The sequence below is a fragment of the Cynocephalus volans genome, chromosome 3 (genome assembly GCF_027409185.1).
Source record: "Cynocephalus volans isolate mCynVol1 chromosome 3, mCynVol1.pri, whole genome shotgun sequence".
Taxonomy (NCBI): Eukaryota; Metazoa; Chordata; class Mammalia; order Dermoptera; family Cynocephalidae; genus Cynocephalus; species Cynocephalus volans.
The window spans coordinates 133707982-133726659 of record NC_084462.1 but is presented as its reverse complement, the minus strand read 5'-3'; the positions used below and the strand labels follow the sequence as shown (position 1 = coordinate 133726659).

At 38.1% G+C, this 18678-nt stretch overlaps 1 protein-coding gene and 1 pseudogene across 5 annotated transcripts in view; one reads left to right on the top strand and one right to left on the bottom strand.

Moving 5' to 3' along the window:
* Window positions 1-17035, top strand: part of L2HGDH (L-2-hydroxyglutarate dehydrogenase) — a 58223-nt gene extending 41188 nt beyond the window's left edge. For 4 of the 5 annotated variants that reach the window (XM_063090822.1, XM_063090821.1, XM_063090825.1 and 1 more), the window contains 4 exons: window positions 3175-3342; window positions 4261-4418; window positions 5501-5632; window positions 16446-17035. In XM_063090822.1, the coding sequence (XP_062946892.1) occupies window positions 3175-3342; window positions 4261-4418; window positions 5501-5632; window positions 16446-16641 (654 nt within the window). In that variant the 3' untranslated portion in view covers window positions 16642-17035. Of the gene's footprint in view, window positions 1-3174; window positions 3343-4260; window positions 4419-5500; window positions 5633-10769; window positions 12090-16445 lie in introns of those variants that run through there. The other variant, XM_063090823.1, reaches the window with a different exon arrangement.
* LOC134374214 (U6 spliceosomal RNA) lies at window positions 13247-13359 on the bottom strand (annotated as a pseudogene).
* Window positions 17036-18678: the final 1643 nt, after the last annotated feature.

Sequence of the window (18678 nt, the reverse complement as noted above, 5' to 3'; positions counted from 1 at the left end):
TTTTCTCCCATTCCTTGGGTTGTACCTGTACTGCTTTGTTTCCTTTGCTTTTTTAGTTTTATTTAGTCCCATTTGTTTATTTTTGCCTTTGTTGCCTGTGTTTTTGGTGTTCTATGCAAAAATTCATTGCCAACACCAATGTCAAGGAGCTTCTACCCTATGTTTTCTTCAGGAGTTGTATAGTTTCAGGTTTTACATTTAAGTCTTTAATCCATTTCAAGTTAATTTTTGTGAGTGGTATAAGATAGGGATCCAATTTCATTCTTTTGCATGTGGATATTCAGTTTTCCCAGTACCATTTATTGAAGAGATTGTCTTTTCTCCTAACCATTCAGTTCATGAAGCCATAGAGTAAGGACAGGGGTGCCTGGGGAAAGAGGCTAACTATTATCCATGGAGCAGGTCATCTTGTCTACTGATTATTAATATCTTCCTTGGCCGAGATTACTCTTTAGTGAGCATTCATATGGAACTCAAATATCTTTACCCTCTGAGCCTATTTGGAGTGGTTCATTCATATATATTTTTTCCAGAGCTCCTTTTACTGACCAGCCAGCCAAACCATTAGTTATTACACATGAAATAGTGTAGAGACATACTCTGGCCCTCTCTCCTTGTAGGTAAGATAAACAACCAGGTGTGGTGTTCAAAGTTCTACCCACTGGGAAGATTTCCCTTCACCACAATTCTTCAGGGCCACGTGTGTGGGGCTCTGGTGCTATAGCTGTTCACTTCCAAGTGGTACCAGAATGTTATGCAGAACCATTTGTAAACCAGGCCTGTATTTGTTCTTCCTTGGTCAACTGGTCATAGAGAACTCTCTGTGGTGCCATAGGGGCAGGTTGAGGGGAAGGAGGCAATTTAGCAAGAGTAGGGGTAATGGAAGTTTGAGCCACTTGCCTCTGCAACTTATGTGTGTCTGCAGGACCTATACAACCCCGATCTTATATGTTATACTTCCTCTTGACTATGGAGTGCTGCTATACATACCCAATTTTGTGTCTTGGTGAGTCGGGCAACACCCAGTTACTAATAGGTAGTTCATATGGTGATTTGGTGACCTGTGGTCAAGTGTTTAATCAAAGCCAGAAGCACTTTCTCAAAAGAAGGATAGTTATCTGCAGAGAAGGATATAACGTTCTTCCAAAATCCTAAATTCTGTACTGTGATTTGCCTTTAAGGGCCTGCCAAAGGCTCTGTAAAGCATCGTTGTCTGCTACAGACACTTTGATTACCATCATATCATCTGGGTCACATGGCCCAAGTGGCAGAGCAACCAAAATTTCCATTCAAAGGATTAAAAGTCTGTTTCTGCACCTGCCATCATCAAAGGAACATTTTCACTAGAGTATAGCATAATGTGATGGAAGATATGCAGGGGCCTATGGGATACCAATGTATATATATTTTACCCAGATTTACTATAGTTGTTGCTTTTTATTTTGGCATTTTCCTTTAGTATAGTTTTGAGGTTCAAATTTCAAATTTTTCGTCCACTAGCAGGTTGAACATCCATGCTTTTATGAGAGGTTAAAAGAAAAGGAATCTTTGAACTTTTGAGAAGAGGATTTTCAAATTAAAGATTTATATACGGGATATGGGGGAAAAGTCTGTTTCACTTATAAAACAGCAATTGATATGTAGTTTTGGGTTTTTTTAAGAAATTTATGTTTCAACAAATATGTTATTCAATGTTTACCTAAATTTGTTTGGAAGTGAAATTAATGTGTTACTGAACTTAATTATTGTTTTATGTATAGCATAAATTGATTTCAGAGACCTGTGATAGTTTTTAATAACATCTGTCTTTGGAACTGTTGCTTGAGTTTTCTAAAGAGAACTGTTAGGTTATTGCATGCTGATACCATTCTTCAAGTTTTGTTATCATCTTTACATTTATCATAAGGTTTATCTACATTTTGTGTTCCAAGAACAAAAGAATTGCTGACCTTCTATGTAGGAACTAGTAGATTTATATCATATAAAAGTATCTCTTCTACTTCTGCTATGTAACTCTAGATGAACAGGAAAGATATTAACCTACTTAGAAGAAAGCATTTTTTGTTGTTTCTGACATAGGCCTTTTGACTTCAAGGGCGTTAAAACTACCATGGTTTAGAGTCTAGCTAATTTGAATTCTTTTTGGAGAAGTTTCATCTGATTTTTGTCAAAAATGTGACTTGTATAATTCTTGAAAAGAAGCTTAACTTTCTAGCAAGGATAAAATAGGATGCGTATAGAAATGAAAATATAGTTCAATAGAGTAAGGCTGAACCAGCGAGGGCTGGAAAGAAAGAAAATATTGAGACAGGAAAGAACTCCAAGGCTTCAGAAATATGGAAAGGAAATATACCAGGAACAAGGAGTTGCTAGTTGTTTACTCTGTAAGAAATAAAGAGATGGGAATTAGAGTGTGGTGGTGATTGGGGGTTAAATGAAGTCATTTAGGAACTACGGCAGCAAACTGGCTAAACCCATCAGGGTGAAGTTAAAAATATGCAGTTGATAATCAAAATAAAATTTGTGAGAAATCACAGCAGCCTAGCATTAACAGTCTCCTAGTCATTAAAGCAAACCTTGACTATAGTGTGTGCTCTCAGTAAATGTGGATTGAATGAATGAGATTTCTAAAGTAGGCTCAATTTGCAAAGTAGATATTGATCAAGAAGGAGAAATTGGTTGCTAGTTAGGTATTAGTTGGAATTGAGCAGGATTATTGAGTGTAAAGCAACCCAGTAGTAACAGGGTAGTAACTCAGGTAGGACAGGAGAAGTTGTCTGAAATACATAGGAGGCCAAATTGGTGGAAGCCATCAAAATGAAGTTTGCTTCTTCATGCAGCAGGTAAAGAAGCTCCATGCTAGGTCCTGGTAAAATAGGCTTGTATGTGTGTGTATGTATGTAGCTTGTTAAGTATCCTTGCTAGGTCAACTGTTATCTCTAAGTTAAAGTACAAAATTTAAGATGACATCCTCTTGCACGCTACTACCCTATGTTTCTAGCTGCTACCTAAGTGCTGAAAACTTATTTTGCTGATACACACATTGAATTTCCTCTTTTAGAAAAAGTCCATTTCGGTACCCTTTTTTCCTTTTCTATTGTCTGTTTTTCCCCTCTTGACCTATTCTACTCCTCTCTGCTTTATATAAAGCCCTGTTCTTTTATTTTGTACTAGGGAGAGGAAATTCGATGTCAGTATGTAGTGACATGTGCAGGACTCTACTCAGACCGTATTTCAGAGTTGAGTGGCTGCAGTCCCAATCCTCGAATTGTGCCATTCCGGGGAGATTACCTGCTCTTGAAGCCAGAAAAGCGCTATCTTGTAAAAGGAAATATTTATCCGGTAGGTAATGAGACTTCTGCCTTCTCACTCTTCTCCAACTGGTTGTGGGCATAAAGGAAATGAAAACAAAAACTTTTACCTGGGTCAGAAGTAAGAGAGATTTTGAAGGGCTATTTGTGCAGGAATTTTGTCTGTTTCTCTTTCTGACATTGTGGTCATTAAATTCGTAATTAATTTCCTGCAAGTACATGTCCCCAGAAAGCATGAGTATACTATGGAAAGTGCTATTGAGAAGGAACTGGATTCTTCCTCCTCTCCCATGGAGGGAGTACTCATAAGAAAACTTTCCCTTTTGGAAATCCCAGATACCCAGCCCTCTTTCTCAGTTCACTATCTTTAGGTGCAGAAAAGGGATGTGGCTACTCTGTAGTTTCAGGGACAGAGGCGTTTAAATGAAGAATTTGTTCTTCTGTCTGGAACTACCCTGGAAATGAATACATCTCTACAAATATATTAGGTTGAACCAGATGAAATTGCTAATATTCATATATTTGGTATTTTTGACCTTGCTAAAATATTGATTTTATCTGCTTCAACCACACAAGTTCCCACCTTACAAAAAGGCTGTGCTATGAATGTGTGTTTTTTTCTGGGATCTCTGATTTTACTTGCCAGTCACGGTAAAGACTGAGAGAGAGAATAACCTGAAGTAGGATAGTTCATCTTTTTTTTTTTTTCCTTTTAACTAGAAAGATGAATAGATGGGACAGTGTGTATTAATGTCAATAGCATCAGTGTTTCCTGTATGGCATTTCTGAGCAAAAGCATGCTAATAGCAAAGTGTATCTGAATACAGCTCACAATGCAAATTATATGCATCGGAAGAAAGTGTTTTATATAACCAATTGAATGTTGGCATATATAATAAAATGGAATGTGAAATGGGGCTAACAGGTCTTTGCTGTGTTAAATCTGTAGGTCCCAGATAGCCGGTTTCCTTTCCTAGGAGTTCACTTCACACCAAGGATGGATGGCAATATTTGGCTAGGGCCTAATGCAGTTCTTGCCTTTAAACGGGAAGGTTACAGACCCTTTGACTTCAGTGCTAGAGATGTAATGGATGTAATAATCAATAGGTAACAACTTTATTCACTTATGAAATGATTTCGTGTGCTTCTGTTTTTAATGTGGAAAATTTTGTCTTTCATGATATTCTACTTATTGGGTAAATCCCCATATTTGTGATTAGTATATTAAACTTTTTATTAATCCAAATTAAGAGCTTTGTGGAATAAGCATAACATTTTAACTTTCTTAAGAAACTCGTGATGAGCCATGATGATGTCTTGGTTAAAAAAGAAGGTCAGACCAAGAGCCATTCAGACATTCGGCAATCCAAATCATATTGCTAACCTTCTAATTGAGTTTGGATGAAATCCAAAATCAGTACATGTCTTACTTTAATAAGGTCATCTCAAGCCAGTCACCATCATTTTGTAAGCCACTGGAAAATTTTGTGGAAAACTAACAGTATGATTTGTTGACCTAGGATGTAGATTCTTTACTATTGTAAGAAGTAACTTAATGAGGTATTTTGCTTCATCCTTTTAGCAATGTTTCTTTCCAGAGGATTTCACATCATAATAACTAGAAAGCTTTTTAAGCTATACTTGAGTTTCACTTTCCACACATTCTGAAGCAGAAGGCTTAGGATGGGTCTTCCCAGCATGTGTACTTGTAAAAATACACACACACACACACACACACACACACACACACACAGATAGGCTCTGAAGAGTCTCGCTTGAGGATCACTATTATAGGACCTTACATCTGGTTGACTAAAAAGAAAAGTAGGGTTGATGTCCCACTTGTTTAATGCCCTGATTTAAAGATCTATTAATGCCTGCCTTTTAGGTGTGTTGAAATGTAACATTTGTATTAGAAAGCCTGATGTTGGCAGGCTTTACACAACCCCAGTTTGAAAACAGCACTCCTTGGGAATTTGAGTTTGGAAGATGTTTACCTTTTGAGTTGATGAGGTTTCCTTCTTATATCGGCCAAAAGTTTATTTTCTTTTAATATGTAATTTTCTGGCTTTGCCTAGATTTCTGCGATGCCACCAAAAAAAATTTTTTTTAAAGTCTAATAGTTGCAAAGGTGTTTTATAGAAATGAAGAATTCCTTTCTCTCATAAAAATGTTCTCTTTGTTTTCAGTGGCTTGATTAAACTGGTGTTTCAGAATTTCTCCTATGGTGTTAATGAAATGTATAAAGCCTGTTTTCTCAGTGCAACAGTGAAGCACCTTCAAAAGTTCATCCCTGAAATTACTATCAGTGACTTACTTAGGTAAGGAAAAGTAATGAGAATTGTTAAATACAGTCCTGACCTAGGTGAACTTGAGAGGTGGGTCTGACTTGGTGATTACTAAGCACACTTTCAGAGTCAACCAGCACATCCACTGAATCTTGGGTTTTCTCTCTCTTCCCCAACACGTTGTTGACTTCCCTTTCCAATGCATGTATGGGGCATTGCTTAATCATAACCCTTAGTACTGGTCTATTTATAATTATCTAGACCACCTTACAGCTCTAAACTGAAATCTCCACTGCAGCTTTACTATTATACCACCTTAGCTTTTGTGTCTAGCTATCCTTCATGATAAAAACATCTTGCCTGAATTTTTTAAATCTCCCTGGCCACTTACTCTTGTGATTCCAAAGCCTTTTGGCTTTAATTCTGTATAAGACCATTGATCACCTTGTTAACTAATTAGGTAATAAAACACGTTAAAATGTTATATTTTGATTGATTCTTAAAACCTTTTAGAAACACACTCCTAAACCTAGCATCTTATCTTGCTCCTTGTCTACTTCTTTTGTTCTTTTTGGGCCCTGTGCCACTCAAGGACCCTCCTTCTAAAACAGAAGTGGGAAGCAGTGTGGTAACAAAATCCTTGCTACAGGGGAGTATAGCAAAGTAAGATTAACTTACGTTTTTTTTTTTTTTTTCTTAGAGATAACAGACTTTCTGGACTTGATCTGTAGATTATATTAAATACCACCCAAGCCTATTTTCTTCTCCTCTTTGGTGATATTTTTAGAGTGTTCACCTTTTTCCCTGAATACGCCATTTGTTAGGCCTAATCAGCAGTGTACTTTGAGGTACTCATCCTGCATTTGTAACCCATCCCTCCATGAATCTCCAGAGCACTGAATGTCTGCCTCATCTGTAACAGCTGCTGAACTAGCCTGGTATAAAATGTCAGCGAGTTTGACTGTGTATCTAGGAAGAGAGAAATAATCATGTCAGCTGTCTCCCTTAGGGGAGGGTCCTAGTCTAAATCTGACTCTAACATATCATTCTGAGACCAGCTTCTTTGTATCCTTAAAAGAATCCTATTAAAACCCAGCTTATGGTTTTACTTTTATCTCCTTCACCCCTTTATTCACCTTCTGAAATGGAAGGGATAAAAATATCTAGTCTTTATTTTCTTTCATTCAGTTATAAATAAAGAGGCCTTTATGTTTTCAGTGGTTTGCTTTAGCAGAATTGTGATGTTATACCTGAAAAAAGATTGGTCAAATCTGGTTTCTGTTACTGTTATTAATATTCCTTGGAAAACATACTAGGTGAGCATAATGAATTCTGGGCAGAAATAGTTGCAGTGAATTCACTACTCACATTCAATTACCACCCTTTCACAAAAGCCTGAGGAAAACCCTTTAGTCCAGTGGGTTTCATATGGTGGAACTGGACTTGGGGCTTGTGGATGTTAGTGACCACTCCTGTATCTGGGTGTAAGGGTGTGAATTTCATTTACCAGTTTTTTTGGCATGGAGTAGAAAAGGGCACATAGCACTATAGGCAGGTGCATTTGGGGACAAATTCAATCTAATCACAGGTGAGTTTTTCTTTAGAGACAGGGAAGCTTGTTCCATTTGCTCCTTCTCTTTATTTCCGTGCAAATGCAGGAAATTATGAATAACAAAAAGGAAGTTGTAGAAGATATGTTTGATACCATTTATATAAGTTTAAAAACAGGCATAACTATACCATATATTGTTTTTGGATTGCACACATAATGTGAAAATAAAAACAAGCATGGAAGTGATAAACACCTAATTCAGAGGAGTGGTTACTTCTGGGGAAGGAAGGGAATGGGATTCTGAGAATTCCACAGGAACTTCTATCATATCTTTAATGCTTTATTTCTTAAGCTGTTTGGTTAGAAAATGAGTATTCATTATGTTACTCTCTGTACCTTGTTATGTGCCTGTAATATTGAAATAATGATAATGTCAGTTGACTTTTCCACAGCTTGAAGTCCAAGTCCCACTTTGTCTTATTCGTCTTGCATCCCAGTGTATTAAAACCATAAATGTTCTATCATTAGGATAGTGGCAAAAGTATATCAAGCAGTTCTACTTAGTAAAAGATAATTGAGGCAACATTTTCAGTGGGGTATGTTACCCAGGATGGAGTCCTTAAATTTCAGTAACCACCAAAGGGCATCTAGCTTGACTTCTCATTGCCTAGCCAGAGCATTTGGGGCAATAATTTACCAGTGAACATTAGACTGGAATGTAAACTTATGATCTGTCAAATATATGCATTAGGTATACAATCTTCTCATTGTTTTGGGAGGTTTTTTTTGGTGGCTGGCCAGTACAGGGTTTGAACCCTGGACCTTGATGTTATCAGCAGCATGCTCTAACCAACTGAGCTAACTGGCCAGCCCAACCTTCTCATTCTTTTTTTTTTTTTTTAATTTTTATTGAATCATAATTTGTTATACATATTTTGGGGGTTCAACATTGAGATATGTTGATCAAATCAATATTACTAGCATATATATTGTTACAAATCATACTTACTCTTTATGCCCCTTGTCCAGTCTCTCTCCATCCCCCTCTCCCTCCCCTCTCTTAATTACCCTAGATTTCTTCTCTCCTTCTGAAAGAGTAATGTTTATTCTGTTGATTTGTTGCCTAGATGATCTGTCCAATGCTGAGAGGTGTGTTCAGTTCCCCCAATATTATCATAGAGCAGATGTTTCTTCTGTCACTCTGGAATAGGCTTTGTGGGGAGATACAACTTCTTTTCTTTGGTCTCTGCTGGTGACTCACCTTGTGCCAATGCACTCCAGTGGCTGGTGGACCATCTGTGTGGTGGTTGTGGCATCTAGCCGCTTTTGTGGCAGCCATGGTTATTGTGGCAGCTGTGGTGGGCCACCCACATGGAGGTGATGTTTTTGGCATGCTCCTTGGAACTAGCAGTGTGCCTGGTTGAGGTGGGGAGGTCCAGTCTGAGATCCATGCCTCAGGACCCCAGGCGGCCCCGAGGCACTGGTGGTGTGCTTGGACCAGAAGTAATTTTTTGTCCTTTGCTTACTTCTAAAATGGGGGAACTTCCTGTGGGGACCAGTACTTGAGCTGTGTGGTTTAGCTAAATTGCTGCTTTGCTGCTGATTCCCTAAGGATGGCTTTTTGTGCAGCTCACATTTTAATGGTTGACTTTATAGGTACTTCCGGCACTCCAAAGACTTGGTGCACCTGGGTTGTGTAGAAACTCTGATCTGGGCCTGAGTCTTTTCATCAAACTGCATGCACCTCATGCAATTCTGCATTACTGACCAGTCTCCTCTGAGTGATCCTTTGCTGATTGGGGTGCAGATCAGCTGTCCTTGCTGTGCCCCAGTGTTCTCCTGGTGGGCCTGTTTCCCCCACTGCCTGTGCTGCAAACACTTCCCATGGGATGGGCCTTGCACTGGTCCCCTGCAATGACTCACAGGCCTCTGAGTGGCTCCCTTTTTCAGTTGTTATGACTCCTCAGTCCTATGTGGGTCCACAGGAACCCTATTAGTGGTCTTGCTGGCCTGGGGGCCACCAAGGCCCTCTTCTCCCCTGCCGCCTCCAAGCAACTTCATCCAAAAGGCACAGCAGCAGCTTTTGCCAGGTCCTGCTCCAACTGCTCAGCAGCTCCAGCCTTAAAACGGCCGCAGCACAAAATGGTTGGAGTGGTTTTTTCTTTCTCTCATCATGGCTGACAGAGGGTGACCTGCAGCTCCAGCCACTGGGGAACCACCGGTGGGGTAGCCCAGCTGGCACTGGGGGTACACATCCATGGTAGCAGGCAACAGAGGAGGAGGCTGCAGCTGTGATGGTCACTCCAGGTCCCCTGTGGTAGGACAGGGCAGCCCCAACCTTCTCATTGTTAAATGATGATCTCCAACTCTCTTAAAATTAATTCTAAACTCCTTTAATTTGTTCTGTGATTAACTTTGACATGTTAATCTAACAGCAGTTTGTATCTGTTAGCACTACAAGGATGTAAAAGACAAAAACATAGCCATGATCCTTTCTTTTTCCCACATATCATTTTGGAAAATATCTTCCTTGGGGAATTCCAGAAGTAAATTTTCAGGCAAGACACTTTCATCATGAGTGATAACTAGGCTCTACTATTCATTGTGAAATGCAAAGGTGAAAGCCCAACATTTCTACAATAAAGTTTAATAGTTTATGGTAATCTATGTTAGAGTTTCCCAATCTTGGTGCTATTGACATTTCGGGCCAAATAATTCTTTGTTTGAGACTGTCCAATTCAAACAAACTGTTTGTAACAACCAAAAATGTCTCCAGACATTGCTAAATGTCCTCCAGGGGCAAAAATCTCCCTTGGTTGAAAACCACTAGCCTAGAGAATTTGTAACCCATAGTACACTACAAAGTACTGAGAGAGTCTGGAGAAAATATAATAAACATTCTTGAAATACATATAGCTGAGAGTACAGGAAAGTGAGGGGCATCCCAGGAGCAAAAAACGAAGAGGAAATTGAAAACCCATGTGCTAAGAAGAGTTGGTGCTGATGCTGATCTGGAGAGGTAGGGAGGATGTGCTGATTTTAGTAACTGAGGGGTTTGAGTTATATTTTCAGTTGATGGTGTGATTCACATACAACAAAATGTGCAGATCTTAATTTCTGAATGAATTTTGACAATTGTTTAAGCTTATGTATCCACCATACAAAATAAGATATAAAACATTAGGGACTTGCATTTTAATTGCCACTCAAGTGCTGGAAAGGAGGCCTTGGGTCTGTACAAGGTAGGAAATAGGAACTAAGACCACAGTGTAAAGCCAGGGACTCTTGAAGGGCTACACCCTTTGTGAAAAAGAAGTCTAGAAAAAATATTCCCCTTGGCACTAGAAAGTGTTAAGGAATTTTGCCTGTCCTGATTTTGGGTTGGGTAGTGGGAGGAATCTCCTAAAAATCTAGAATCCCTTACAGGTGCTTGAAATTTGAATTTATACGACCAGCTTGGTTTAGGAAACGTAAACTAGAAATTCTCTTAAAAAGTAGACCTAGACTTGTTTGGATTCTGCTCTAAATTAACTAGCTGTTTCTCTCTCTCTCCCTCTCTCCCTCCCTCCCCCGTCCCCTTCTCCCCCTCTGTTTTCCTCCCTCCTTCCATCCCTCTAGTAAATTAGAGAGTGTGAAAATTAGGGTAATTTGACCACAGACTGAAAATTGTTTATACTAAGCAATTATTGGTTTATTCTTAAGAATCATTTTTAAAGAAATACACACTTAAGTGAAATAGTATGCCATCTGGGGTGCTTTAATAATAATAGTAAATAATCCAGTGGAAAGAGGTGGATGTTAGGTAGGGATATAGATGAAACAAGACTGGCTGTGTAAAGATAACTGTTGAAATTAGGTAATGCATACATGGTAGCTCATTATACTGTTTTTTCACTTTCTTACATGTTTAAAATTTTCCATTAAAAAAAAAAGTGCTCCCAGGATGGTAATACACCTGGAGTACCTAATAGAAACAAATTTAAAATCTCTGTGGAGGGACACACCCTCAACCCAACCCCTCACACTGGATTCCCCCAGATAAAGTCTTGCTAAACAAGAACTCACAATCAGACATTACAAACCACTATAGGTGAGAGTCAGAAGATAAAATAGTGGAATTAGACCTCTAACAACTAAAGGTAATAGTAATATTAGAAACTATAGAGAAAATATGCTTCAATGAATTAAAAACAAGGTATTGAAAACATGAAAAAAATGACACACAAAAAAGACTAGACAAAATTTGGAAATCAGCTAATTAGAATTTTTAGAAATGAAAACTATGCTTTTTAAATTTTAAAAATCAAATAACTAGGTTAAATAGCTGGGTAGACCTAACTTACATGGAAAACTGGTGATTTGGAAGGTAAATCTGGAGAATTTAGAAAGCAGTACTGCAAGATAAAGATAAATAGCACAGAAATTAAAAGACGTGGAGAAGACGATGAGAGGATTCCAGCCTGTCTCTCATAGGAGTTACAGTTCACTGTAGGAGAAATTGAGAAAAGCCAATACTCTGAAGAGAAGAGTATGTAAGAATTTTCCAGAATTGACAAAAAGACTTCAAATTTTGAATGCTCAGTGAGTCTCAACTGAATAAATAAAACAAAATACAAGTAATGGAGTTTGGATGTGTTGTCCCCTCCAAAACTCATGTGGAAATTTGATCTCCAATGTGGCAGTGTTGGAAACTGATTGAGTCATGGGGGTGGATCCCTCATGAATGGATTAATGCTCTCCCTGGGCGAGGAGGGGTAGTGAGTGAGTTCTCGCTCTGTTAGTTCCTGCGAGAGCTGATTGTTTAAAGGACCCTGGCACCTCCTCTCTTTCTATCTCTCTCTTGCTTCCTCTCGCCATGTGATTTGCTTGTACCCACCGGCTGTCTGCCACTTTTCCACTGTGAGTAGAAGCAGACTGAGGCCCATGCCAGATGCAGCTGTCCCAGAATCGTAAGCCAAATAAACCTCTTTCCTTTATAAATTACCCAGTCTCAGATATTTTTGTTATAGCAACACAAAATGAATTAAAACAACAAGAATGGAAATAGACTTCCAAATTAGTAGAGGAGGGAAAAAAATAGAAAAAACTCAGTAAATCAGGAAAGGGAAGAGTAGAAACCTTAGAAAAATCAGGTTAAATAGCAAAAAATATTATGGTAGAAATCAAGCATATCAATAATTACAATAAATGTAAAGGTGCATAATTCAATAAGGACAGAGATTTTTCAGGTTGGATTTTTAAAAAACCATCTATGTGGTAGGAAAATGCTTATTAAAAGAAAGATGGGTACTGGGTTCATTTCGGATCAAGTATACTTTTTTTTTGGCAGCTGGCCAGTGTGGGGATCCAGACCTGTGACCTTGGTGTTATAAGGCTTTGCTCTAACCAACTGAGCTAACTGGCCAGCCCTCAGATAAAATTCACTTTAAGGCAAAAATATTATTAGAGATAAAGAAATAAAAATATTAGATTAAAAAAGTATTATATTAGAGATAATATTATTACAGATAAACTTGTTGCATATAACAACATGTAGCTATGAAACACAAAGAAAAAAACTGACATAATTGCAAACAGAAATCAATAAATCCACAATTTGGGGATGATTTTAAGATATGTCTGTCAATAAAAGATGGATTAAGCAGATAAAATATTAGAAGATTGGAATAACATAATTAAAACCCTTGTAGAACCCTTTCAGCCCCATTATAGAATACTTGTTTTAGTCAAGCCCTCACAGAACATTTACAAAATCTCAAGATGTTCTGAATTCCAAACCAGATTCTCAACAAAATTCAAAAGTTGGGCATGGAAAAACCATGTTCTCTTGTCACAATCCAGTTAGGTTGAAGATTAATAACAAAAATACCCCTCCTTCATGTTTGAAAACTAAGTTGGAATGATTTACTTCTCCTATACCACTTCGAATTTAAATATGCTCATGTGGACTTGTATCTGTATTTTTTAATTTTACTCAAAATATTTTAACATTTACTTGTACATATTTGTGGAATACAGTGTGTTGTTTCAATACATGTATATACTGCACAACAATTCACTTAGGTTGGATAGCACAGTTTTGTATCCATTAGTCCAAAAATATGGAACGCTTCACGAATTTGCATGTAGCACGAAATCCTTGCATAGGGCCAGGTTAATTTTATCTGTATTGGTCCAATTTTAGTATATGTGCTGCCAAAGTGAACACTGGGCTTGTATTTTTAGATTATCAATAGATCCCTCATGGGGCCAGCCCGTGGCTCACTCGGGAGAGTGTGGTGCTGATAACACCAAGGCCATGGGTTCGGATCGCATATAGGGATGGCCGGTTTGCTCACTTCAGAGAGCGTGGTGCTGACAACACTAAGTCAAGGGTTAAGATCCCCTTACCGGTCATGTTTAAAAAAAAAAAAAAAAGATCCCTCATGAGTTTTATAAAATACTAGATTTCCTATTCAGGACTGGCCAAAGATGTCAGTTGTAGCCTTTCATAACTATTTCCCAGCCCACAGTACAATGCCTGCCCCCTGACAATAATGCAATACAGTACTTCAGACGAATGAATGTAATAAGTTACATATTCACTCGTTCTTGATTCTGGACATAGTTAAGCATCTAGGATGTACATACTTAAGCATCTAAGATATATATTCCCATTAAATCTAGCTACAAATGTAGCAAAATATATGGCTGCAGATAGCCACCAAAAAAAAAAAAAAAAAAAAAAAACCAGAAAAAAACTCTTGCTGAGTTGCTCTTGCAGTTGTTAAACTAGAATTAAAAGTTGGAAGAATTAGAAGTTAAAAATTTTTAACTTAAAGTTAAAGCTAAAAGCCTTACTGAATACCAACCACGTGCAATACACAAATCTAGATATGGGGGTGATGTGGGGTATTGTACAGGACACTGTCCTTGCCTCAAGACATTTATGGTTTATCTTACCTAAGATTTCCAATTTTAATACTTGCCTCAAGCTGAAGCTCTCTGAGGGGAAAGCCTATAAGTAATCCTCTAAAGAAAAACCCTTAACTGCTGAAAAGGGAACATGAAGAATTTGGTAGTTTAAACATTTCATGTTAAAAAACTACTTTGGTTTGAACTAAAAGTGAGATCTAAGAAAAACTTAATATTTCACAATTTTTTTTTCAGTTTGAATTATAGGTTTTGAACACTTAAGAAAGAATGTAGGGGACACTGAGAACATAATTCATGTTTGTAAGAGAAATAAATAATCAGAGATTTTTAACTGTGGTTAATCGGTATTAACTTCCATATGCTTAGAAGGATCAAGGGGCATGTACTGACTGAACCTCTCTACAGAGGAAAGTTTTACATTGAACGCTCAATATCAGTGGCTGGTCATTCCACTCTGTGTCCCCAACATGTTGGTCTTCTGCCAGATACAAGGAGAGGAACAGAAAAACTCAAACATAGAGACCTCTCAACAACAACAGCAGCATTTTCCAAGAAAAGAGGGGAGAAATGCCACTTTGATGAGTTGAGATAAGCTATAAATAAAGAATGCACAAAATGGACCACACATTGGCTGGTACACTGATATGTATCCTTACCCCACCAAATTTCAGTTTTTTGGGTTCTAAGTGATGTGTCTAATTCTTGGAAATTCTTCACAGCTCAAAAAATTTCTCGGGTTTTACAGCACCCAGCCAGCCATCAGGTTTAAGTGGCACCCTCCAAGCCATTTGCCTTCAGACAAATGCAACATGCGTTTACTACATAGTCTCTAGAGCATGTTACACCATCCACCCCTAGGTCCCATAGTTGTAGCAGCCAGGGGCTCTCCCTGTTTCTGCTGCTTTACTGTCTCCATTTCTCATGCACAACAGATTGTGCCTGGAGACGCACAGTTTTCCCCAACTCACCACTGGGTTGGTCGTCCTCCCTGTGTGAGGGGCAGGAGTGGCCAGTTGCTGTACGTCATCCTCCAGGACATTTATCCGTACTTCCAACAACTCTGCTTTCTGCCACAAATCTTGATCAGTTTGCAGCATTGTGAGCAGCAGCCAGGCTCCGGTCAGCAGAAAGGTGGCCACAGGGCACCACGTGCTCAAAGATAGCCACATTTGCTGCTGCTTACAAAGGCTTTCAGCTCCTATACCTGATCAGAATCCTGTCGCAGACTACGCCACTTCATGGAGGTCTGCTAATGCTGGAAATCCTGCGGCCGACAACAATTTGTCTGGCTGCTGCAGTGGCCTGGAATCCTGCTCACAGCGCCAGTTGTCTAGCTCTTAATCCTGTTTGTGACACCAATTGTAAAGCTACTCGACCACAACCACGCCAGTTGTGGTGCTCTTTTACCTGCTGGTAATCCTGCACCAACTGGGCTGATGGTCAAACTAAGGCTGGGTCTGGAGCCCACAGACCACTCAAGCCCATTCACAGACTGAGCCACGCCCTTCATACATCAGGCTGGGTCCCCAGACCCCTTACACGCAGGTCTATGAGCTAGGTAACTGGCCCAAAGGTCCTTGGAAGCCATAGGTTTGGAAATCATGGCTGCACCAGGACAGCCGAGGCACATGCCGGCCCACCTGCTTCACTAAAACTAACTCACTCTCTCTGAAGAACACAAGAATAGCAACCAACACTTGTGCGCATGTGCACTAACCACACACACACACACACACACACACACACACACACGCACGCACGCACGCACGCACGCACGCACGCACGCACGCTTACAATGAATGCTGAACCACACCCAACTGGACCCAAGGCAAGGGCCCTGACCAAACTATTTTCCATCTTCCCATCATATACCTATTTTAGATAAGTGTTGATTTATCTGCTACTTTTGGAAAGAACAGATATTTTTAAGTAACTTACCTATTTGTTTATTAATTTGATAAGCATTTATTGTACTGTTATGTAATAAGCATTATGCTTTAGGCTAACAATATAGGTTTTTTTTTTTTTGTTTGTTTTTTTTTTTTTAAAAAGATGACCGGTAAGGGGATCTCAACCCTTGGCTTGGTGTTGTCAGCACCACGCTCAGCCAGTGAGCAAACCGGCCATCCCTATATAGGATCCGAACCCGTGGCCTTGGTGTTATCAGCACCGCACTCTACCGAGTGAGCCACGGGCCGGCCCTAACAATATAGGTTTGACAGGCTACAACTGATGGCCTTTGGCTAAATACAAACTTATTGAATTGTCCATTTAGGAGAATAAAAACCTTATCGCTTTGATGAAGTCTTTGGAAACCGCTGACTTGTAAAGTATCCTGTCTCTTCGAGTCAATTGACTGCCACTTTTTTGTTATTGCAGAGGTCCAGCTGGAGTAAGAGCCCAAGCCCTGGATAGAGACGGAAATTTGGTAGAAGATTTTGTATTTGATGGAGGAGTTGGGGATATTGGAAATCGCATTCTTCATGTGAGAAATGCTCCTTCCCCTGCTGCCACTTCTTCCCTTGCAATTTCTGGAATGATTGCAGATGAAGTGCAACAAAGATTTGAATTGTAAATAATGAAAGGAGCTCAGTATGCATTGTAAACTCCATATCAGCAGCAAGAATGTGCTAATTGCATTCTTTAATTTTAATTTTAGAAGATGATTTTAAAATCTCATTTTTAGATCTCAGATAACCACTGAATTGTTAAAATGATGTAACGTAGAAATAATTTTTTAAAAATTAAAGTCCATGCTTTTTTACTTCGTGGATGAAGAGGCAAGGTACAGTTGTTTCTGTCCTGAATTCCTGACTTTGTTAATGACATATCCTTACCAACCATGATCTAGAGAAGATTTGGCTCTTTAAAAATTTTTAGGAAAGATGACATAAAAAATGGATTATTCTCTTAAATTAATTTTTTGGCTTTATAATATCTAAGTTTTTTGTCTCTCCTGGACAAGAAAATATAGTACATTATAGGTTGAAGACATTCTTTTAATTTTGGAAAGTCATAGAAAAGCTTACATTATTTAGAGCAACAATATTTGGAAACTTAAAATTCTTGATTTTGAGAAAATACATGAAATTTCACATTTTTGAATAGTTTGAATAAGATCATATCTTAGTTATAATATTTGTAAGAAATAAATTTGCAAAACAAACTCAAAGATTTTATTATTCCCAGTTTCCTTATAATTGACATGGTGTGGTGTCATCACTAAATCTAAACAGCAGTACACCATGAGTAGTTGTTGTCTAATCTTCAGTATTCTGTGGTTGAGAAACTAAAAGAATTTAGGACTGATAAGTCTTTACAAGAACAGTTTTAGAATCCTGACACTGATGTATATAACCTGTAATTTTAAAAAGTTATTTATGATATCTTGTTCTCTAGTCACACTAAGTTTCTCAAAACATGGGCCAGGATCACTAATGATTCATACCTACTTGGTTTTTCAGGGCTCCTATAAACTTTTATGAGACTGTTTCTCCATTTTTAGTAAATATCTAACTTTGAGGCATTCACTTTTGTAAACCGCGAAAGTGCCTTACGTTCATGTGTACTTCATGAGATTTCAAATTGGTGCCCAGTGCGATACTGTGTACTGTATATATGTGTATGGTATCTGTTGAAATGATTCTTACAATTTAGAAAGTTGAAAAGTAGGAATGTAAATGAAAATGTGGCAGCCTGACTGGGGAAATTTAGGTTACAGAACCACATTTAGGTGAGACATTTTCATCCATTCTCTCACATGTGCCTCCTCAGGATTAATCTTCCACTCTTCATTTTTTAAATTTCATCTTAGCTCTCCAAAGCTGTGTGAGAATGATGTGTATTTTGGTTGATAGGAAAACTTTTCTGTTTTCTTCCTTTTCCCTTTACTTCAAACCTTGGTGATTACATTGATTGAACTACCTCATCCATTAATTTGAAAGGCTACACATCATCAGTTCATGTTCAAGAAGTAGCATATCCCGGGTAAATAGACTAGGCAATTAATCAACACTTGGGATGAGCATATTGAAAGCATTCAGAAATCATTCACTGAAGAAACAAGACCTAATGACTGTACATAACAACTGATTCCTGCAAGAAATGCAACACAGGATACTTTTCTGTTTCATTACAAGATTAATAAAAAATAGAAAATATTACAATTCTCTATTTCATTAACAGTAAGATTGCATATACACTAAGCTGTGAAAGACTGAAATTACAAAAATAACTGTTTTAATTGAAGCAATCCTCATTCCATTTGGGTCTGTACTATAATTCCAAAAAATACAAGTGAAAAATTTATTGAAATTGTTTTGAATATGTAGGTTATTTGCTTTGTAAAACATTTGATGTTTATGTCAATGGGTTTTGTTGTTTCATACTGATATAATATTTGAAAGTTTTGTGTATTTCTGAGAGAAGAACATGTATATTAATATTAAAAATATTTTAATGAGCCTTGGTGTTCTGGAGAACATATTTTTTAGTTTCAAATTTTCTGTGTGAGGCATAAACTGATAGCTTTAGATAGCCAATCTTTAAAAAAAAACTTCTGTATTTGTATATAACATAAAAATGAGGTTGAGTGGTTTAAATTTGGGGTAAA